This window comes from Symphalangus syndactylus, chromosome 7 (genome assembly GCF_028878055.3).
Source record: "Symphalangus syndactylus isolate Jambi chromosome 7, NHGRI_mSymSyn1-v2.1_pri, whole genome shotgun sequence".
Lineage (NCBI taxonomy): Eukaryota > Metazoa > Chordata > Mammalia > Primates > Hylobatidae > Symphalangus > Symphalangus syndactylus.
Genome location: NC_072429.2, coordinates 92,671,120 through 92,694,736, shown reverse-complemented (window position 1 = coordinate 92,694,736; position 23,617 = coordinate 92,671,120). Strand labels below are relative to the sequence as shown.

Sequence of the window (23,617 nt, the reverse complement as noted above, 5' to 3'; positions counted from 1 at the left end):
TAATGTAAATGACGAGTTGATGAGTACAGCAAATCAACATGACACATGTATACCTATGTATCAAACCTGCACATTGTGCACATGTACCCTAGAACTTAAAGTATTAAAAAAAAAAACCACACAAAGTCAAAGCTAAAAGATGACCCATGATAAGAAAAAAATGGCTTTGAACTATAGTGCTGAAGTGCTATCTAGTGTTCCTAAGCACAGGAAGGCTGTGATGTGTGCCTTACAGAGAAAAATTATGGTTTGGGACACAAACGTAATGTCCAAAACTGCAGTTATTTTCCACCAACCTAAATATGTGTGTTTGATAAGCTTTGTTCAGGAAGTTCTAGTGCTGTTAGATGTGAGTTAAATGTTAGAATGAACAATATATGTTAAATAAGGTATGTTTAAACAGAAACACACAAAAAATCAAGGTTATATATTGATCAGTTAGGGAAAATATGACTAGAAGCTCACAGGAAACTAACCCTGTCTTTCCTCTAGGAGCAATGGTTCAGCATTCATTAATTCAGTGTTTGGGGCAACTTTATAGAGCATAAGTGCTACAAATGATAATTGACTGTATTTAGTATAAATTTCTACAGAGAAATCATGAATTAGAACTTAAAGGATGCTTTAGCCCTTTCTTACCTTATGGGAAGATATATGTGGAATGATGTGGATGATACTTTGGGCAGTTTAACTCATGTCCAGCCATGTTCCAGTCAGCCTTAGTATGTGATACAAAATGAGCTTTATTCTGAAGTTGTACTTTATTTTTTTTTTTTTTCCTGTCCTGGCAGGTACTCATGCCCGACTGTCTACCAGGCACACAGACTTTGAGGAGAGGGAGTATGTTGTCTTGATCCGCATCAATGATGGGGGCCGGCCACCCTTGGAAGGCATTGTTTCTTTACCAGGTAGATATTCTGCTATAGGCAACTCAGGCTACTACCTGTCACCATGGGCCGTTTGAGGAGATTCTTGTCTTTGATATGGGATTCTGCAACTATTCACTTGAGAATTTATCCTACCAAATACTATCCTGCTTTTCAGTTATGTTCTGCGGTTGTGTGGAAGGAAGTTGTTTCCGGCCAGCAGGTCACCAGACTGGGATACCCACTGTGGGCATGGCAGTTGGTATACTGCTGACCACGCTTCTGGTGATCGGTGAGTGTAATTTCTTAATTCAAAGAGTCTTATCCTGGGCCTCAGAAATGTGAGCTCATCTCAGGGCCTGTCTTCCTGGACTGGTCTGGTGGCTGCTCAAATGGCAACCCAGGCAATAGCCCAGAAGGTAGATCACCAGCAAATTACATCAGACTTTCTTGGTTGGAGTTACAGCTTTAGTACCACCCGCTGTCTCTATTGCCTTATTAGTTTAGAAATATAAGGGGCTTTACGGTCATCAATTGTTATATATTATGCCTAGTTACAAAGCTTTTGTGATAAAGAGGGAAGAAATGCAGTAGCTGTGCCATGTGTCAGGGACTGTGCTTGATATGGGGGAAACAGTGACACACACAGATCCTACACCCGAGTTTATGGTCTCACCTGCCATTGTTGTTACAGGCAGAAGTTAGCCTTCCAGTCACGATGCTGAGATGCCTGAAATGTATAGTGCAGAATTTCCCTATGCATATGTGAAGGATTTCCCTATGCATAGAACCCTGATTCTTTATTACCCAGAATAACCCATTGCGTCATGACCAAAGCCTCTGCCATAGCCCCTGGCTTGGCTAGACAGTAGAGTCCCCTGAATCTAGCTATCTTTTTCTTTTTTTGCAAACAACTCAGTGCCCATTCCAAGTGTTTCCTTACCCAAAATGCTTGAGAGCAGAAGTGTTTCAGATTTTGGATTTTTTCCCGATTTTTGAACCTTTGCAAATACATGATGAGATATCTTGAGGATGGGACCCAAGTCTCAACACAAAATTCACATGATTCATAAACATTTTATGCACATAGTCTGAAGATATTTCATACAATATTTTAAATAATATTGTGTATGAAACAAAGTTTTGCCTGCAACCTGTCACATGAGGTCAGGTGTAGAATTTTCTGCTTGTGGCATCAAGTTGGTACCCCAAAATTTTCAGATTTGAGATTTTCAGATTAGGGATACTCAACCTATATAGTAATTGTCCTTTCAACTGTTGTCCCCACCACAAGTTAAACATTAGAAATAGATACTTCATTATTTCATGTGTACCTGAGTGAAGGGGTTTATGGTTTCATATCCTTTTTCTTTTAAAAGAAGGACTAGTATTATTCTAAGTATTATTGATTGTCCTCTCAGCATCTGATCTTTTCTCCCATGATCCAGTGTGTCACACTGGACTCTGATTCATGCATCTAAAGGGGGTCTCACTTCTTTATACTCTTCAGTCCGGACTCCCTGTGGCATGAGAGGGCCTTCATGTCATGGCCACTGCCCATCCTAATGTGTGCATGGTGATCATCATTCCCCTCTGAGAACCACTATCTACTGCACACTTTTCATGATAATTGAGCTAGCTTTTTGAGGTCCCACTCACTTACATAGGTCCCTTCTGCCTCTGTGCCTTTTCTTATTCTATTTGCCCTCCCACCTTGAAAGGGTTTTTGAATTTACAAATCAGATAGCAATTTTCTTAACGTATCAATTTAATTCCATAATCTTACCACAGGTTCAAGACTGCTTGACTTTGGGAACATCCAGAAATAGAAGTAATAGGACTTTACAGTTTCATGCCCTTATTCTTTTCAAGATAGGGTTGGAATTATAAGTTTTTGAACATCCAGTCTTTTCTGCCATGATTCCTCCTGTAAACTTACAAGCAGGTTAATTTCCTTAAAACAACTCCCTTCTTCATAGTGAACTCTGACAGTACACAATCAGTGCTGAGCTGCACAGTGTAATTTTGGTGTATCAGGTGGGAGAAACCAAGAAGGTTAAGTAGTCTACCCAGGGTCCCACAACAACGTAGGCAGGATCCAAGAGGAAGGCGCCCAGGGAAATGCGATAGTTGGTATGGACACGATGAAAATCAGCGTCAGGGAGGTGAGCAGGTCAGAGAACAACTTTCTGGTTATGCTAATCGGATTGTTTTCTCTAGGAAAGGGGAAGAATAAAATCAATATTAAGTATATATAAAGTTCAGGAACTTTGTCAGGTGCTTATACACTCCATAGTGTGGGACATTAGGTCCTATATTCTTATGGCGAGATCCAGTGACAGCCACCAAGTCAGCTGTGATTTGGGACTTGATACATACATACAACAGGATAAGATAAGCTCATTTCTCGAAGAAGGCCAATGACTAGAGTCCCTTATTCACTAGGACAGTGAAACTTTGTTGAACCACATACAAAAATGAAGTTGAGTCATTGTTTTCCTACCACAATACTACTTTATAACTGAATGTGACAGTACATTTTTAAAGATCCCATTAATTTGACCCTGGGTTTTTTCTTTTAGGTATAATTTTAGCAGTTGTGTTTATCCGCATAAAGAAGGATAAAGGTAAAGATAATGCTGAAAGTGCTCAAGCATCTGAAGTCAAACCTCTGAGAAGCTGAATTTGAAAAGGAATGCTTGAATTTAATAGCAAGTGCTGTTTCAGCAACAACCGTCTCATCCTATTACTTTTCATCTAACGTGCATTATAATTTTTTTAAACAGATATTCCCTCTTGTCCTTTAATATTTACTAAATATTTCTTTTTTGAGATGGAGTCTTACTCTGTGGCCCAGGCTGGAGTACAGTGGTGCGATCCTGGCTCACTGCAACCTCTGCCTCCTGGGTTCAAGAGATTCTCCTGCCTCAGCCTCCTAAGTAGCTGGGCTTACAGGCACCTGCCACCATGCCCAGCTAATTTTTGTAGTTTTAGTAGAGACGGGGTTTTGCCATTTGGCCAGGCTGGTCTTGAATTCCTGACCTCAAGTGATCTGCCTGCCTTGGTCTCCCAATACAGGCATGAACCACTGCACCCACCTTAGATATTTCATGTGCTATAGACATTAGAGATATTTTTCATTTTCCCATGACATTTTTCCTCTGCAAATGGCTTAGCTACTTGTGTTTTTCCCTTTTGGGGCAAGACAGACTCATTAAATATTCTGTACATTTTTTCTTTATCAAGGAGATATATCAGTTGTCTCCCATAGAACTGCCTGGATTCCATTTATGTTTTTTCTGATTCCATCCTGTGTCCCCTTCATCCTTGACTCCTTTGGTATTTCACTGAATTTCAAACATTTGACAGAGAAGAAAAAAGTGAGGACTCAGGAAAAATAAATAAAAGAACAGCCTTTTCCCTTAGTATTAACAGAAATGCTTCTGTGTCATTAACCGTCTTTAACCAATGTGACATGTTGCTCTTTGGCTGAAATTCTTCAACTTGGAAATGACACAGACCCACAGAAGGTGTTCAAACACAACCTACTCTGCAAACCTTGGTGCAGGAACCAGTCAGCTGGCCAGATTTCCTCACTACCTGCCATACATACATGCTGCGCATGTTTTCTTTATTTGTATGTTAATAAAGTTTTGGTTATTATATATTTAACATGTAGAGGAAAACAAGACATGAAAAGAGTGGTGACAAATCAAGAATAAACATTGGTTGCGGTGAGTTTTGTTTGTTGATCCGCTCTGCCTCTGTTTTCTTTTTATTTGTGCAGGGGAAGGACAGAATAACAATTGTTATTTTTTGTGCATAAAAACTGCCTCCCCAGCAGCCCCAGTCAGGGGCTTATCGATAAAACTCCCATCTCCCTGGACAGAGCACTTGGGGGAAGGGGCGGCTGTGGGCACAGCTTCAGCAGACTTAAATGTTCCTGCTTGCTGGCTCTGAAGAGAGCAGCTAATCCGACAAGGAGGATTCTCCCAGCACAGCACTCGAGCTCTGCTAAGGGACAGACTGCCTACTCAAGTAGGTCCCTGACCCCCCCATGCCTTCAGCCTGGCAGACACCTCATACAGGAGAGCTCCAGCTGGCATCAGGCCAGTGCCCCTCTGGGACAAAGCTTCCAGAGAAAGGAGCTGCAGCGATCTCTGCTGTTCTGCAGCCTCTGCTGGTGGTACCCAGGCAAACAGGGTCTGGAGTGGACCTCCAGCAAAGTCCAGCAGACCTGCAGAAGACAGTCCTGACTGTTAGAAGAAAAACTAAAAAATAGAAAGCAATAACATAAAAAAAAAGTACCCCCACATAAAAACTCCATCCAAAGGTCATCAGCCTCAAAGACCAAAGGTAGATAAATCTATGAAGATGAAGAAAAACCAGTGCAAAAATGTTGAAAATTCCCAAAACCAGAATGCCTCTTCTCCTCCAAATGATCACAACTCCTCTTCAGCAAGGGAACAAAACTGGGTGGAGAATGAGTTTGACAAATTGACAGAAGTCAGCTTCAGAAGGTGGGTAATAACAAACTCCTGTGACCTAAAGGAACATGTTCTAACCCAATGCAGGGAAGCTAAGAACCTTAATAAAAGGTTACGGAAACTGCTAACTAGAATAACCAGTTTAGAGAAGAACATAAATGACCTGATGCAGCTGAAAAACACAGCACGAAAACTTCATGAAGCATACACAAGTATCAATAGCCGAATCGATCAAGTGGAAGAAAGGGTATCAGAGATTGAAGATCAACTTACTGAAATAAGGTGAGAAGACAGGATTACAGAAAAATGAATGAAAAGGAACAAAGCCTCCAAGATATATGGGACAATGTGAAAAGACTAAACCTGATTGATTGGTGTACCTGCAAGTGACAGGGAGAATGGAACCAAGTTAGAAAACACACTTCAGGATATTATCACGCAGAACTTCCCCAACCTAGCAAGACCTATCTGAAAGACAACATTCAAATTCAGGAAATACAGAGAACACTACTAAGATACTACTCAAGAAGAGCAATCTCAAGACACTTAATCGTCAGACTCTCCAAGGTTGAAACAAAGGAAAAAATGTTAAGGGCATCCAGGGAGAAAGGTCAGGTTACCTACAAAGGGAAGCCCATCAGACTAACAGTGGATCTCTCTGCAGAAACCCTACAACCTAGAAGAAAGTGGGGCCAATATTCAACATTCTTAAAGAATTTTCAATCCAGAATTTCATATCCAGCCAAACTAAGCTTCATAAGCAAAGGACAAATAAAATCCTTTACAGACAAGCAAATGCGTAGGGATTTTGTTACCACCAGGCTTGCCTTACAAGAGCTCCTGAAAGAAGCACTAAATATGGGAAGGAAAAACTGACACCAGCCACTGCAAAAATGCACCGAAATATAAAGACCAATGACACTATGAAGAAACTGCATCAACTAATGTGCAAAATAACCAGCTAGCATCATGGTGACAGGATCAAATTCACACATAACAATATTAAGCTTAAATGTAAATGGGCTAAATGCTCCATTAAAAGACACAGCCTGGCAAATAGGATAAAGAGTCAAGACCCATCAGTGTACTGTATTCAGGAGACCCATCTCAAATGCAAAGACACAAATAGGCTCCAAAAAAAAAAAAAAAAAAGGGATAGAGCAATATTTACCAAGCAAATGGAAAGAAAATAAAGCAGGGGTTGCAATCTTAGTCTCTGATAAAACAGACTTTAACAAAGATAAAATCTCGAAGTAGAAATACCATTTGACCCAGCCATCCCATTACTGGGTATATACCCAAAGGACTATAAATCATGCTGCTATAAAGACACATGCACACGTATGTTTATTGCGGCACTATTCACAATAGCAAAGAGTTGGAACCAACCCAAATGTCCAACAACGATAGACTGGATTAAGAAAATGTGGCACATATACACCATGGAATACTATGCAGCCATAAAAAATGATGAGTTCGTGTCCTTTGTAGGGACATGGATGAAACTGGAAAACATCATTCTCAGTAAACTATCGCAAGGACAAAAAACCAAACACCGCATGTTCTCACTCATAGGTGGGAATTGAACAATGAGAACTCATGGACACAGGAAGGGGAACATCACGCTCCGGGGACTGTTGTGGGGTGGGGGGAGGGGGGAGGGACAGCATTAGGAGATACACCTAATGCTAAATGACGAATTAATGGGTGCAGGAAATCAACATGGCACATGGATACATATGTAACAAACCTGCACATTGTGCACATGTACCCTAAAACCCTAAAGTATAATAAAAACAAACAAACAAACAAACAAAAAAAAAAAAAAAAAAAAAAAAAAGACAAAGAAGGGCATTACCTAATGGTAAAGGGATTAATGCAATGGGAAGAGCTAACTATCCTAAATATACATACATCTAATACAGGAGCACCAGATTCATAAAACAAGTTCTTAGAGACCTACAAAGAGACAGTGGGAGACTTTAACACCTCACTGTCAATATTAGATCAATGAGACAGAAAATTAACAAGGATATTCAAGACTTGAACTCGGCTCTGGACCAAGAGGACCTAATAGACATCTACAGAACTCTCCACCTCAAATCAACTTTAACTTCACCCCACATCAATATTAAGACAGATCAACAAGACAGAAAATTAACAAGGATATTCAAGACTTGAACTCAGCTCTGGAACAAGCAGACGTAAGAGACAACTACAGAACTCTCCACAATTACAGAACTCCCCACCCCAAATAAACAAAATACACATTCTTCTCAGCACCACATAGCACTTATTCTAAAATTGACCACAAAATTGGAAGTAAAACACTCCTCAGCAAATGCAAAAGAATAGAAATCACAACAAACTGTCTCTGAGACCACAGTGCAATCAAATTAGAACTCAGGATTAAGAAACTCACTCAAAACCTCACAACTACATGGAAACTGAACAACCTGCTCCTGAATGACTGACTACTGGGTAAATAACGAAATGAAGGCATAAATAAAGATGTTCTTTGAAACCAATGAGAACAAAGACACAACGTACCAGAATCTCTGGGACACATTTAAAGCAATGTGTAGAGGGAAATTTATAGCACTAAATGCCCGCATGAGAAAGCAGGAAAGATCTAAAATTGATACCCTCACATCACGATTAAAAGAACTAGAGAAGCAAGAGCAAACAAATTCAAAAGCTAGGAGAAGACAAGAAATAACTAAGATCAGAGCAGAACTGAAGGAGACAGAGACATGAAAAACCCTTCAACAAAAAATCAGTGAATCCAGGAGCTGGTTTTTTGAAGAGATTAACAAAATAGATAGACCGCTAGCAGACTAATAAAGAAGAAAAGAGAGAAGAATCAACTGAACAATAAAAAATGATAAAGGGGATATCACCACTGATCCCACAGAAATACAAACTACCATCAGAGAATACTATAAACACCTCTACACGAATAAACTAGAATATCTAGAAGAAATGGATAAATTCCTGGACACATAACACCCTCCCATGACTAAACCAGGAAGAAGTTGAATCCCTGAATAGACCAATAACAAGTTCTGAAATTGAGGCAGTAATTAATAGCCTACCAACCAAAAAAAGCCCAGGATCAGACTGATTCACAGCCGAATTCTACCAGAGGTACAAAGAGGAGCTGGTACCATTCCTTCTGAAACTATTCCAAACAACAGAAAAAGATGGAATCCTCCCTAACTCATTTTATGAGGCAAGCATCATCCTGCTACCAAAACCTGGCAGAGACACAACAAAAAATTTCAGGCCAATATCCCTGATGAACTTTGATGTGAAAATCCTCAATAAAATACTGGCAAACCAAATCCAGCAGCACATCAAAAAGCTTATCCATCACAATCAAGTCGGCTTCATCTGTGGAATGCAAGTCTGGTTCAATGTACATAAATCAATAAACATAATCCATCACATAAGCAAAACCAATGACAAAAACCACATGATTATCTCAATAGATGCAGAAAAGGCCTTCGATAAAATTCAACATCACTTCATGCTAAAAACTCTCAATAAACTAGGGGTGGTGAAACATCTCAAAATAATAAGAGCTATTTGTTGATAAACCCATAGCCAATATTATACTGAATGGGCAAAAACTGGAAGCATTCCCTTTGAAAACTGGCACAAGTCAAGGCTGCCCTCTCTCACCACTCCAATTCAACATAGTATTGGAAGTTCTCTGGCCAGGGCAATCAGGCAAGAGAAAGAAATAAAGGGTATTCAAATAGGAAGAGAGGAAGTCGAATTGTCTCTGTTTACATATGACATGATTGTGTATTGAGAAAACCCATTGACTCAGCCCAAAAACTCCTTAAGCTGATAAGCAACTTCAGCAAAGTCTCAGGATACAAAATAAGTGGGCAAAAATCACAAGCATTCCTGTACACCAATTATAGGCAAGCAGAGAGCCAAAACATGAGTGAAGTCCCATTCACAATTGCTACAAAGAATAAAATACCTAGGAATACAACTTACAAGGGACATGAAGGACCTCTTTAAGGAGAAGTACAAACCACTGCTCAAGGAAATAAGAGGACACAAACAAATGGAAAAATATTCCATGCTCATGGATAGGAAGAATCAATATTGTGAAAATGGCCATACTGCCCAAAGTAATTTACAGATTCAATGCTATTGCCATCAAGTTACCATTGACTTTCTTCACAGAATTAGAAAAAACTACTTTAAATTTCATATGGAACCAAAAAAGAGCCCATATAGCCAAGACAATCCTAACCAAAAAGAACAAAGCTGGAGGCCTCATGCTATCTGACTGCAAACTATACTACAAGGCTACAGTAACCAAAACAGCATGGTACTGGTACTAAAACAGATATATAGACCAATGGAACAGAACAGAGGCCTCAGAAATAACACCACACATCTACAACCATCTGATCTTTGACAAACCTGACAAAAACAAGCCATGGGGAAAGGATTCCCTATTTAATAAATGGTGCTGGGAAAACTAACCATATGCAGAAAATAGAAACTGGATCCCTTCCTTACACCTTATACAAAAATTAACTCACGGTGGATTAAAGACTTAAATGTATAACCTAAAACCATAAAATCTCTAGAAGAAAACTTACGCAATACCATTTAGGACATAGGCATGGGCAAAGACTTCATGACTAAAACACCAAAAGCAATTGCAACAAAAGCCAAAATTGACAAATGGGATCTAATTAAACTAAAGAGCTTCTGCACAGAAAAACAAACAAACAAAAACAACAAAAACTGTCAGAGTAAGCAGGCAATCTACAGAATGGGAGAAAATTTTTGCAAGCTACCCATCTGACAAAGGTCTAATATCCAGAATCTACAAGGAACTTACATTTACATGAAAAAACCAACTCCATCAAAAAGTGGGCAAAGGATATGAAGAGACACTTCTCAGAAGACATTTATGCAGCCAACAAACATATGAAAAAAAGCTCATCATTACTGGTCATTAGAGAAATGCAAATCAAAACCACAATGAGATACCATCTAATGGCAGTTAGAATGGCAATCATTAAAAAGTCAGGAAACAACAGATGCTGGAGAGGATGTGGAGAAGTAGGAACACTTTTACACTGTTGGTGGGAGTGTAAATTAGTTCAACCATTATGGAAGACAGTGTGGTGATTCCTCAAGGATCTAGAACCAGAAATACCATTTGACCCAGCAATCCCATTACTAGGTACATACCCAAAGGATTATAAATCATTCTACTACAAAGACACATGCACACATATATTTATTGCAGCACTATTTACAATAGCGAAGACTTGGAAGCAACCCAAATGCCCATCAATGATAGACTGGATAAAGAAAATGTGGCACATATACACCATGGAATACTATGCAGCCATAAAAAAGGATGAGTTCATGTCCTTTGCAGGGACATGGATGAAGCTGGAAGACATCATCCTCAGCAAACTAGCACAGGAACAGGAAACCTAACACTGCATGTTCTCATAAGTGGGAGTTGAACAATGAGAACACATGGACAAGCAGGGGGAACATCACACACCGGGGCGTGTTGGGGTAGGAGGCAAGAGGAGGGAAAGCATTAGGACCAATACCTAATGCATGTGGGGTTTAAAACCTAGATAACGGGTTGATGGGTGCAGCCAACTATGATGGCACATGTATGCCTATGTAACAAACCCGCACTTTCTGCATGTGTATCCCAGATCTTAAAGCAAATTAAAAAATTAATTTAAAAATTGCCTCCCATGGAGAATTAGCCCAAGAGGAGGAGTCTATGAAAAAATAAATTTACCCTTCACATGATCATGGATTGAACTGTGTCAGGTAGGTATATCAGGAATTTTTAAATTTTAAATAAGAAGCTTGGTGATTTGAAAGCATTTCTAGGCGTGGAACTGTTGTCTGGCTCCTGATTTGAGCCTTGGGAGCATTCAACATTACATGACCTCTCAAATTTTAACCAGGAAGAACTCAACTGTGGAAGGTTGCTCATAGAATGGCTGTTGAAGCAGGCCATGGGGTTGGGTTTTTCATACATAATCTTTGTGATCATCTATTATTTTTTAAAAGCAAAAAGACAAAATACCCAAACTGTTTTTAAGACCTCAGTATTGCTTTCTTGTATAAGATCATAGGATCCTTAGGGTGTCGCTTCACCAGCCGGAAACCTCTGTGGCTGGCGGCACCTCTGCTTGGGTTTTGCTTGCACCTTTGGGCTTGTTCCAACCACTCGGCCCAGCAGGCTGTGCTTGGCTTGTGCTATGGGCCCAGATCCCACACCTGCCAAGAACGAGCCAGGCAGAGAGAGGCGAGGGGTATGTGAGTGAGCGATCGTGGGGTCTGGCCACTGTGCAAGGCCAGGCACACCGGCACAGACACCGGCTCTATGCAAGGCTGCAGCTGGACCAGATGTACCACAAGTGGCTTCTGCTGTGGACATCAGCGTCTGACAAGGGGAATGCGATGGTGCCTGAAAGCTTGGAGATGCCAGGAACTGCAGAGCCCCAAAGAGGGTGTTACTGTGTGCCACAGCTCTGGCTCAGCCCAGAAGTCTGGCCTCCCAGAAGGGCCGCAGCTCTTCTCTCCTCGTCGTCACCCACAAAATGGCCAACAGGGGGCGTGTTTCAGCCCTGTTTGTGTTACAGCTTTTTCAGTCCTGCCATTTGGTGGGTCCCGAGTTCTTGTCCTGCAACCGGGAGGAATGAGGTATGCAGACAACTAGAGGCTGAGCAAGGCAAGAGAGGAGCTTCACTGAGTGACAGAACAGCTCTCAAGAGACCTGAAGTGCGTAGCTACCCTATCCAGCAGGTCTTCGTGGTGAGGCTGTCAGTCTGACTGAGTGTGGGGGTTTTCATGTACGCAGAATGGAAGAAGTGCATGCTGATTGGTCCATGGGTAGCCATGGGCGGACCTGGAAGAAGCACCATCCGATTGGTCAAACTGTCATCAATGAAGCTCTCACTCCAGGCGGTGGACTTCACCTGGAACTGACAGCTTCAGGCTGGCCCCTACCTGAAGGTGGGGGTTTCACTGAGGACCTGCCCTACCTCGCCTAGGAACCCCTCTGCCTTTAACATGTCCACTCTCCTAAGCTGTCTGCACTAAGAGGCGCCTGCTGGCCTGGGCCAAGCCTTCCTCAGCGCCCTCCCCGTTCGGCAGCCTCCTTCTGGCGCTTGTTGGTGCCCCAAGTCTGGAGGGGACCAAGGCAGCAGGGGGCTGGTATGTCAGCACTCCCCTGAGCACATGCACACCCGGCTGGGTTGCAACAGTGCCCAGGCTTGGCCACAACTTTTCTCCACCCTGGGGCAGGCATTGGGAGTGGGGAGAGGTCAGGGAGCAGGAGCAGGCATTTTCAAGCCTGTGGAGGCAGAGGGCTTTTTGGGCCCCCAGGAATGTGCAGGGACCACAGCAGCTGTGCCCAGGAGCTAAGGGTTTCCACCCAGCCAACTCGGTAGGGGGGCGGGACTCCCACCTGTGCAGCCCTGGCTGTGCCTCCCCAACTGCAGCTGGCCTCCCTGCAGTGGCTGCTCCAGAAGGGCCGCCACCGCCGTCAATACTATACTGTGTTTCAAACGATTTAACCTCTTTCCACCTGGAAATGGGTAAGGTTCCCTCCTGACCTCAAAAGACAAAACCAAAACAACAAAAAACAAAACAAAACAAAAATACAAGAGCACCAAAAGCAAATTCACTTCACAAATTATACTCCAAGCACTGAGGAATAGTACAACTTTTTAAGCAGCTCTGTAGGTATTTTACTTGTAAGTTTTTAGCTGATGAGTGATGTGATGTTCAGGTCACTTAAAATTGCATTATTGCTTGCCCTGCTTATTTTCAGGAAATCATATCATTACTAAAAGATACCATTACTCTCCCGCTTCAACACCATATTATTCTCTGGATCAACTGGTGTCATGCAATAATAGACTGATCACACAGAACTTTTTCATCAAATCATTGATTCGTATTCATATTGCTTGTGCTATTTCTTTCATGGGTGGGTCCTTTCCCTCAACCCTCTCATCCTTCCATGACCAGCTCCCACGCATTCTTTTTCTTTTTATTTTTATTATTACTATACTTTAAGTTTTAGGGTACATGTGCACGATGTGCAGGTTTGTTGCATATGTATCCATGTGCCATGCTGGTGTGCTGCACCCATTAACTCGTCATTTAGCATTAGGTATATCTCCTAATGCTATCCCTCCCCCTTCCCTCCCACCCATTCTTAAAGACCTGTTTAAATACTGGTCCCTCTGGGAAGCCTTCTGACTTCTTACAGGACACCGGGCCACATCTAAACTTCCACATTTTAGTGAGGCAAATGGTTTCCCTGGCCAGGCTGTATTCTCTATTCCCTCTTCTAGTAAGAATAGTTGGATCTCACAATGGGAAATGGCTCCCCCAGTTCCCATCCAGTCTATGTCGTTTGAATAGAGCCAACTCCCCCTTTTTCTCTATTCCCTCAGCTCTAGAGTTGGGCACTTTATCTCAGCAAGATTCACTTCGAGAATTTGAGTTGGAACTCTTAGAAGATTAAAGTATTCCAGTTACCATAAGAGGTGAGTCTTCCCCAGAATGAGGACTACAGAAAATCAAGAAAGAAGAAAATCTTAAAGCTGTTGAATACCTGGATCCAGCTGTGTCTGAAGCACGGCCTTGCCCTAGACTTCTCCATCCCATGAGCAAAACATTCCTTTTTTTTTTTTTAAACATGATTTTTTGCCCCTTGCAACCAAAAAGGTGGAGATTTACACTTTGCATATGGCCCTTCTCATAGTCTACCATTAGTGCCTGTTTGCTTTCCCCACATAGGCTGGGACTTCTTAGAATCTCTCTCAATGCCACTGTGTGAGCCGAAGTCCTGGCTCATAGTGCTTCCTCCATAATTTTTTGAAGAAGGAATAAATGAAATAGCTGATTTGCTTCGGCCACTTAAATGATAACAGCTTAAGTGCCACCCATTTGACAAAGTCTGAACTAGAGAAAACAACTGTCATCCTTTGTGTTCACCTACAGTATACTCGAAGACCCCTTCATCCCCCACCTCACCACATTCCTTTTCTCTACCTGCAAACCCTGATGCTCCATTCAAATATCCTCAGAGCAGGCCGTAGCGGTGAATGAGGCCTGTGAATGACAAAGCTCTTGATAATTTCTAGATGATTAAGCAATGATTGTGAGACCGAGAGGGTCTCACGGGTAGGTGGGGATAGAGTTGGAGGGTCTTGTGAGCAGTTATGTAGAAAGCCTTGGGGGCTTCTATGGAGCAGTAAATATGAGTGGAGATATCAAGGTATTGATCCATGGTATAGCTAATTCACAAGCAGAAAGCAGAGATTACCTCAAGTATCTCATGCACACAGGGATTGATTCACTTCCAGGATTCTCTACAATGCCATATTCATCATGAGAGCTTGGTAAACATGGAAAAAATACAATAGCTTACAGTATCAACTTTAAAAACCATTGTAACCATTTCAAGTGTACAGTTGAATGGCATTAAGTAAGTTCACGGTGTTATGCAACCATCACCACTATCCCGCTCCAGAACTTCTTCAACCTTCCAAATGAAACTCTGTACCCATTAAAAAATAACTCCACCCAGTAACACTACTCTAACTTTCTGTCTCTATAAATTTGACTATTCTAAGTATCTCATATAAATGGAATCATATTTGTCCACAGTGGCAACATTTGAAAACAAGTTTTAAAACAGTAATTAAGAGAGAAAGAGAAAGTAGCATTCAAACCTAGAAAAAGTTGCCTCATGAGACTGTCTCAAGATTAATGCTATTTTTTATTTTTTATGCATTCGTATGTGTCAGTCATATTGTATACACATAAATGCACATTTTGTACCTGTGAAGATATATCCACATAATATAGACACAATACACTTGTCCTCCCCAAACACCACACACACATTCAGTGTTGCCAGGTTTCTCCTTACAGAAGTCTGTCTTGTTGGGGCTGAGCCCCAAGGAGCAGTCAGCTGTTGGATGACCAGTTGTCTAGTGCAGGGGTTCTTGATGAATGTATGTTAGAATCACCTGGAGGAGCTTTTAAACAATATGCATTCCAGGGCTCCACCCTCAAATCAACATCTCCAGGCGTGGGGCCTTAGCCTTAGTATTTTTTAAAACTCCCCTGGTAGTTGTACTATGCAACCATGGCTGAGAACCCTTGTTCCAGACAATTCTTGGAAGACCAAGTTAGTACCAGGCTGGTGTGGATTATGATTCTTTTTAGTGTCTAAGGACTGAATTATGTCCCCTGCAAAATTCATATGTTGAAGCCCTAACCCCCAAGGTGACTGTATTCAGAAATAGGGCTTTAGGAGGTAAGGTTAAATGAGGTCTTCAGGGTGGGGCCCTAATCTGAGAGGACTTGTGTCCTTAGAAGTAAAGACAGGCTGGGTGCTGTGGTTCACACCTCTAATCCTAGCATTTTGGGAGGCTAAGGTAGGCAGATTGGTTAGTTCGAGACCAGGCTGGGCAACATTGCAAAACCCAATCTCTGGAAAAAAGAAATACAAAAATTAGCTGGGATCGTGGTGCATGCCTGTGGTCCCAGCTACTTGGGAGGCTGAGGTGGGAGGATCGCCTGAGCCTGGGAAGTTGAGGCTGCAGTGAGCTGTGATCTCGCCACTGTACTGCAGCCTGGGCAACAGAGTTAGACCCTGCCTCAAAAAAAAAAAGTAGATTGACATGAGAGCTTACTTGCTCTCTTTCCACACATGCACAGAGCAGCAGCCACACAGGTACACAGTGAAGAAACCATCTGCAAGCCAGGAAGAGAGGCCTTCCTGAAAGGCCTTTTCGGATCAAGGCTGGACGGACCTTGATCTAGGACTTCTAGCCTTAGAATTGAGATAATTAAACATCTTGTTTAAGCCGCCCAGTCTATGGTATTTTGTTATGGTGGCCTGAGCTGACTGATACAGAATCTGAATTATGATCCTCCTTCAGAACAACATCGGCTTCCCAATGCCCTCAACCTCTTGGGCACTTTTAACCTTAACCAGTCCTGCCCAGGCCTTTCTGATGCCCACTCAGACTGTGACCTGGAACTCGGGGAAGATTCCTCAGCCCATAGAGATCCTTCAACTAAGAGCGGCCTGGGTCACTCTGTCACCACGGCAGAACCTGCGAACCCCACCCATGAAGCATGAAGAAGCTGGTTCTTTCCTGCAGGAGAGCAGCCTTTGCAGACCAGAGCTGAGCAAGGAGCAGCAATGCTTCACTTTCACCACAGATGCAGCTCTCAAAATGCAGCTCTCAAAAATACACATTAGTGTCAAGTGATTCTTTTGAGTATGTGCTTGGAAAGATGACTTAGATAACATTGGCAATGAAAAAACAATATTTTTATAATAAAATCAACTCTAATTTTATTGACTTTTTTCTTTTTTTTTGGTCTGCCTTGAATGTCAACCATTTTACTGACTTTCCGTGTTTGTATGTTTACTTACCAGCATGATGCAATCTCCATTCAACACCTCAAACGATTTCCTGTATCTGCTATGTATGAGTCATTTACAAGCCATCTGGGCCCATAAAACAAGGAGGATGGGCTACTGAGATGGTAGGCAATTCTAAAGGGCAAGGGGCTGCCCTGGAATCCAGGGATAATTATGTTGACGGCAAAAGCAAAGTCATGCTTGAGGCTTCCATGTGTGGTCTCCAAATCGTCCTTGGTTTCTTTGGACAGAAATCAAAGCATCTTTTTTCACATGTTCCTCATCCTGGGCAGGGAGGCAGGAAGGTTGAAGAAAGGAGGAGTGGGCTACAGACGCAAAAGTTCATCTGACTGAGGGAAAGCACGTCCATTTTTTCCATTGCAACATTTGGGCAGATGTGCAAGTCTGGGATTTGAAGGCTACATTAGGAAGAGGAGGAGGGTGTGCAAGTGGGAGGTGGGAATAAAAATAGCACATGTTTATCCAGCAATTCTAGTTCCTCTTTTGAATTAAACACAGGACTGAAAGGAAATAGAATATATTTTTGGTAGCAGAAGACAAATTGGACCTCTCTCTGGCTCCCGGCCAAGGAAAAATCCCAAAGGCAGAATTTCCCAGGGCTCTGTTCAGTCACAACCAAAGTCAGTCATGGCCTTGGGTCATGGAGGACACAAAACTAGGGAAAGGGTCTTGACACGGACGGGTCAACTGTGGGGCATGGGGGGAAAGGCCCCAGCTGAGGGTTTCCCACTGAGGCCTCTCTCAGTGGTATCTCAGGCAGCCTTCCTGGGGCCTATGAGGAGGGGGGCAAGGATTTCTTTATTGATAATATTATCTATTATCAATAATAATAAATATGCAGCATTAACAATGTGCCAGGCACTATTCTAAATGCTTTACAATGTATTTTGTCACTGAATCCTTGCAACAACTATGAGACAATTATTGTGTCTATTGTTCACATGAGAAGCTGCCACAGAGAAAGGTTATGTAACTTGCTCAAGGCCACATGCCAAATAAGTGACCCCAGAAATCTGACTCTAAAGCCCATGCCCAAAGTTAATGGCATTTCACCTAACTTAAGGTGTCATCTATTGTAAGATGTATTGTTACTTTATGTGATACCAGGACAAAAAAGAACACTGTCAATTAACTTCAACATGCCATTATTGGTAAGACCATCCTCAATTTCAGAGAGATTAAATTGTAAAAAAAAAAAAAAGTGCATTGATAGTTATTACAAAAAGGTACCATGCCTGTTCTCAAAGACTTGGCAGTTGGGTACGAGAGACAGGCCTATGGCATTGCCATGTTATGTGGTAAGCATCAAGTGTCTCCTAAGAGAAGTGTACAAATTGCTGCAGGGGCAGAGAGAGGAGCAAATCACTGCTGCCTGAGGTTACCTGGGAACCCTCACGGAGGAAGTGGCACCCAGCTGAGCCTTACAGTTCCTCCAAAGAGAGAAGGGAGTGGTGGAATTGGGACATTTTGAGTATCTTAAGGGCCTTGGTTGATTATGCTAATGTTAATAATATAACAGTAGCTAACAACTTATTGAGTGTTAACCACATGCTAGGCACTGTGTTAAGGGGCTTTTTGTGTATCACCCCATTTAATCCTCATAGAAACCCTAAGAAGACCCCCCCGATGAGATCCATTTTACAGGAGAGAGGCTTGAGGCTCAGAAGATTAGCTGATTTACCCCAGCACACAGCTGGCGGATAATGGAGCCAGGATGAGAATCTCCAGTGGCATGGCTCTCCAGTCTCAGCTGTCAACCATGTGGCTGGGCCACCTCTCAGAATGGAGGTTGGGGACAAGTCATGTTCTCCAAAGTCATTCTTGTCCACTGAGCACTTCGTTTTCTGGGAGAAGGCTGAGAGAGGATATATATGGCTAAACACAAGGACTGAGAGACCTTTGGGAGTCCCAACTCATGCTGAAGTCAGGTTGGGGAGGACTGATGGGCAGGGAGGTTCTGGAAGTGTTGGTGCAAGACTGGGTCCTCTGAGTCATTTCACCTGCAAGTATTTGCTGAAAATTCACTCTGAGCGAAGGTCCATGCTGGGCACCAAGGTGGCTATTGATGGAAGTTGTGCGCTAGGCACCAAGTGCTGAATGAAGTATAACACTGGCAAGCCTGATGGATCTGGCCCCCTCTCTTCCTGCTGGGCCTCATCTCCTGCCTCCTCCCCTGACAAGCTCTTGGCCTGGCCATCTGCTGCTTCCTTGAGAAGGTCAACCTCCTTCCACTTCTGTTCCTTTACCTGTGCCTCTGCTTGGAATGTTCTCCTACCCTCAGCTCCTTTTGCATGGCTGGCTTCTTCTCTTGCTTTGGGTCTCAGTGTAACTGTTGCCTCCTCTGAGAAGTTCTGCCTGCTATTTTCCATCATAGCACCACGTTCATTTCCTCCCTAGAACTTTTCATAATGTGTAGTTATGTGTTTTATTGGTTTGCATCTTCAGGGCAGGGACTTTGAAGATGCACCCTGACAGTGGGATTGCTACATCCCAGCAGTGAGCATGCTGCCTGCCATGTCGTAGGTACTTCATATTTGAATGAACAAACAGCTTTGCTTAGAATTAATGAGTCAAGATGCACATCTGACACAGAAAATAATCTACTACCGAACTGCTCAAAGAATGGAGAGGTTGATGTGTGCTGAAACTGTCAAACAGATGTAAGAGTTGAACAGGCAGGTGGAAATCACAGTTAGGGGTGGCTAGAGAGTAAAAAAAAAAAACAGCTGGGGGAGAAAAAGTAGTCTGTGTGGGGACAAAAAGTTTTCTATGGGCTGCAGGTTTGAAGCACCTTCATGTTCAGTGTCTGGAATGACCTCAGCTTTCTTCCCTCCTGGGTCCCTCCTCTGACTTATTGAAACATGGGGCTGAGACCACCAGGAACATTTGTCCAGCTTCTCCTCAGTGTGTTTTGGTGGGCTCCCTCGGGAGACCCAACATGACATTGAGACTGAACTCTCATAAGACTCCTCAGTCTAGGAATGAGGCTATTTGGGGAAAAATCACGCTGAATGCTGTCTTCATTTTTAGATCATGGTCAGAATGACCCCCAGTAACCAGAAAGGCTCTCAGATGGCTGTATTTTAGAATCCCTTCAAGGTTTTTAGAAGTGGAGTGAGATGGGTACAATGTGTGTTATTTAGGTGATGGATAACCTAAAAGCCCCAACTTCACCACTACACAATATATCCATGTAACTAGATTACACTTGTACCTCATAAATTTATGCAAATTGTAAGAAGTACAGCTAGACCTCACCAATTACAGTGTGTTCTATCAGCTACTCCTGTTTTGTTTTGTTTCTCACATAGGGAGATAATAGAACACAACATCAAAATCACTGAATTATGTACTTGTATTGCTCTCAACTCATGGATTTCCATACATTTTGAAAGTAACCAAAGGTCAAGACGTTACCATTTGATACATGTCCTGATTGATGTTCAATAGGCATTTTAAAAAATCTTGTCTAGAGACACATCTGTTTACAGAGTATCAAGTCTTATTTTTGTTCTGTATTCATGAATTTTCCTCCCCCTACCCCACCTCCTGCAAGAACACACTCCGAGCTCATTGAGGCAGGAGATCATGCCTTAATATTGAACTCCAATGCCTGCAAAGAATCTTCAATAAAACAGCTGCTTGGTAAATATTGAATTAAACTGAAGTGTTCCAAGACCTTCTAGAAGTTCAGTTCTCTGCTCATGTTAGTAGAGCAAGTTGTCTCAATTCATCTGAGCCCAAAGTTGTTGCCTGTTAACCATATAGATCACACTCTGTATCCTACTTGTCAGAAACTATTAAAGAGCAGGAATCTCATTTTAGCTTTAACTGATCTGTGACTTAATTTGGAAGTCTCTCCTTACCCCAGATTATACATGATTGAATAAGAGTAAGAACAAACTAAAAATAACTTTTTGCTATATAGTGAAACAACAATTTAAAAATTTAAACAAAATCCTTTGCTGCAAACCCAAATCTTTTAGGAAACTTCTAGCTATTTCAGAGTTTGAAGAGAATATTAATCGCCACATTTCAGCCAAGGACAACACCATGTGATGGAGGAAGAAATGAAGTCATCTGATTACGTGTTTTCTGGAACCCTGCCCTAAATGGCTTTCTCCTTGACATATGTTCAGCTCTTTCATACAGCTTAACATTAGTAATGCTTATAACTTTTTTTTATAAAACCATGTTTAAAATATAAAGGAAGCATGGAAAAATGCTCAGGGTGAAGGAAAGGAGAGAGAAAAGAAAGGAAGAAAGCATTCATTGAGGGTAAGTGAGCATTCACCATGGTAGTGAATGTGAAGTTTGCTCTGTCAATGACAGCCTTGTGGTAGTGAATGTGAAGTTTGCTCTGTCAATGACAGCCTTGTCCAAAGAGTCATCGCAATAGTTGGCATGATACTTGCTCCCTGAATTAGGGTTGTCTGAATTTAGCTAAGAATCATCATCTTCAGATTCAGGCACTATTCACTTAATCCACAACTTTCTATTACTTTTTTAATCCCTAAAAGGCAGACAGAAAGTAATAGCAGCAGTCACTACAGCCTTTGTTCTTGTAGTTTCCTACCTGTTAATCTTCTTGCTCAACAGAACCCTATCAAGTCCTGGCTAGGTGTGGTGGCTCACACCTGTATTCCCAGCATTCTGGGAGGCTGAGGTGGATCACTTGAGGTCAGGAGTTTGAGACCAGCCTGGCCAACATGACGAAACTCCCGTCTCTACTAAAAATACAAAAATTGGCTGGATGTGGTGGCGGGTGCCTGTAGTCCCAACTGCTGGGGAGGCTGAGGCAGAAGAATTGCTTAAACCCAGGAGGTGGAGGTTGCAGCCGAGATTACACCACTGCCCTCTAGCATGGGTGACAAAGTGAGACTCTGTCTCAAAAGACAAACAAACAAACAAACAAACAAACAGAACCCTATAACCCTATCAAGTCTTCAGAAGGAATTTTCAATGTTCCTAGACTCCAGGCTCAAGGACTCTTCCACCAAATGATTAGTAAAGAAATGCTTACAGTAATGTTTGCTACCTTCAGCTATTTTTGTCTCTGGTATTTTCCCACAATCAGAGCCTGATCCTAATATCAATGGGAAAATATTTAAAGGAAACAAAATGCATGAAAATCTCGCTCTGTGAGGCCAGATCTCTGGAGTTACAGAAGGACTCAGCAAAGACTCCCAAGCAGCTGGGAACAGTCAGAGTGCTGCAGAATTCCTAAACCATGCTAAGAGTTTTGGTGTCCTGGAAAAAGCTCCAAAATGTTCCAATCATTAAATTGCTCAACTTAAATCACTTTCAGATGAGCAAATTCAGGACAAACATTACCAACTTTTTAAACTACATCATATGTTCCAAAAGCAAAATGGGAAACAAAGCTGAATGGTGTGTTCTTTCCCCACTTGCCTTTGCAGGTGATTTCAAATTCAGTAGATGCAAAGTAGAGTCAAAAGAAGTTTTCAGCGTGTCTGTCCTAACAGCGAATAATGTGAATATATATAAACCTTGGACCACTGATTCAAAGGAATTTAATCTTTAAATAGTTCTGCCAATAAGAGTGCTTAATGTCAGGGCAACTAATTCATATTAGATGCTCAGTAAATGTTCATTTAATTCATACTAAATACATGAATAAACAACATCTAATAAGCAGAATGAAGATGAAGAATAAAGTACTTTGAAAGTTCTACTCTAAAAGTTTGTCAGAGTATGATGGCCCCATGAAACAGAATAAAAACAGCAGTCAAAAAAACTAAGACCAAAACTTGCAGACTGAAGTGCTGACAAAAAATCAGAGAAGAAAATGATAAGAAAGAACAAGTGGTTGACAAGGTACAATGCAGTAAGAGACCTCAAAATCAGGACCAATCGGCGTCAAGTGGATTTCACAACAAAGTGGTAATCTGGGCGGTGATTTACATACACGATTAATTCAGTAGGCAGCCTCTAAGATTGCCCCCAACTCCTGGCATTCATACAGTTCTGCAATCTCGTACACTGAGTATGGACTGCATTTAGTGACATAATCCTAGTGAATAGAATCTGGCAGAAGTAATGGGATATCACTTTTGATATTAGGAAACAAAGATTGTCTCTCACTTGCTTGTTCTCGGGGAGGCCAGCTGCTATGTCGTGAGCTACCCTAAGAGAAGCTCACATTAAAAAAAGAAAAAACCCTGATGTTCTGATATTTTTGGTTAATAGCCAGTGAGGACCTGAGGCCTGCCAACAGCCACGTGTATCCAAGTACATTCCTGCAATCATTTACTATGTTAGGAATCTGTATTAATAGACATGGATTCCTTTATCTCAAGAAGTATTGCTATGTTATTGCTAAAAAGCCCATTGTAGCCATTATCTCACCTAATAGCAATGAGCTGCGGCTCTGTGGACTCAAGAACGAACACAGCAGACATCTTTGCCTACGTGACGAAGCCGAGAAGACAGATGTCTTCTCAGACTCAGTTTACTCTTTGGTCTGCTCGTTCAGGGCTTTAACATCTGCTTAGAAAATTCCAACCCAATTTGACTGAAGAGACAAAGTAGGCAACTAATGGTCACCAGAACAAAATATTCCCCAAATTGCCATCTTTTAAAATGGGATTTGTCACTTTCTTTTTTAAAAAAGGAGAGATCTGAAGAAAAACATTTTAACAGGATTGACTTAACACAAATGTTTGGATGTAGCTATTTTGATTTAGGGAATATTTTGATGTAACTGCTTTAACCTCAGTGTTTTGACGCTTCATCAAAATGAAAAA

The 23,617-nt window shown here is 41.8% G+C and overlaps 1 protein-coding gene across 3 annotated transcripts in view; it reads left to right on the top strand.

Moving 5' to 3' along the window:
• Positions 1 to 4,618, top strand: part of CDH17 (cadherin 17) — a 101,815-nt gene extending 97,197 nt beyond the window's left edge. For 2 of the 3 annotated variants that reach the window (XM_063643435.1, XM_055286771.2), the window contains 3 exons: positions 792 to 908; positions 1,045 to 1,158; positions 3,449 to 4,596. In XM_063643435.1, coding sequence (XP_063499505.1) covers positions 792 to 908; positions 1,045 to 1,158; positions 3,449 to 3,549 — 332 coding nt within the window. In that variant the 3' untranslated portion in view covers positions 3,550 to 4,596. Of the gene's footprint in view, positions 1 to 791; positions 909 to 1,044; positions 1,159 to 3,448 lie in introns of all 3 variants that reach the window. The other variant, XM_055286769.1, reaches the window with a different exon arrangement.
• The last annotated feature ends 18,999 nt before the right edge of the window (positions 4,619 to 23,617 follow it).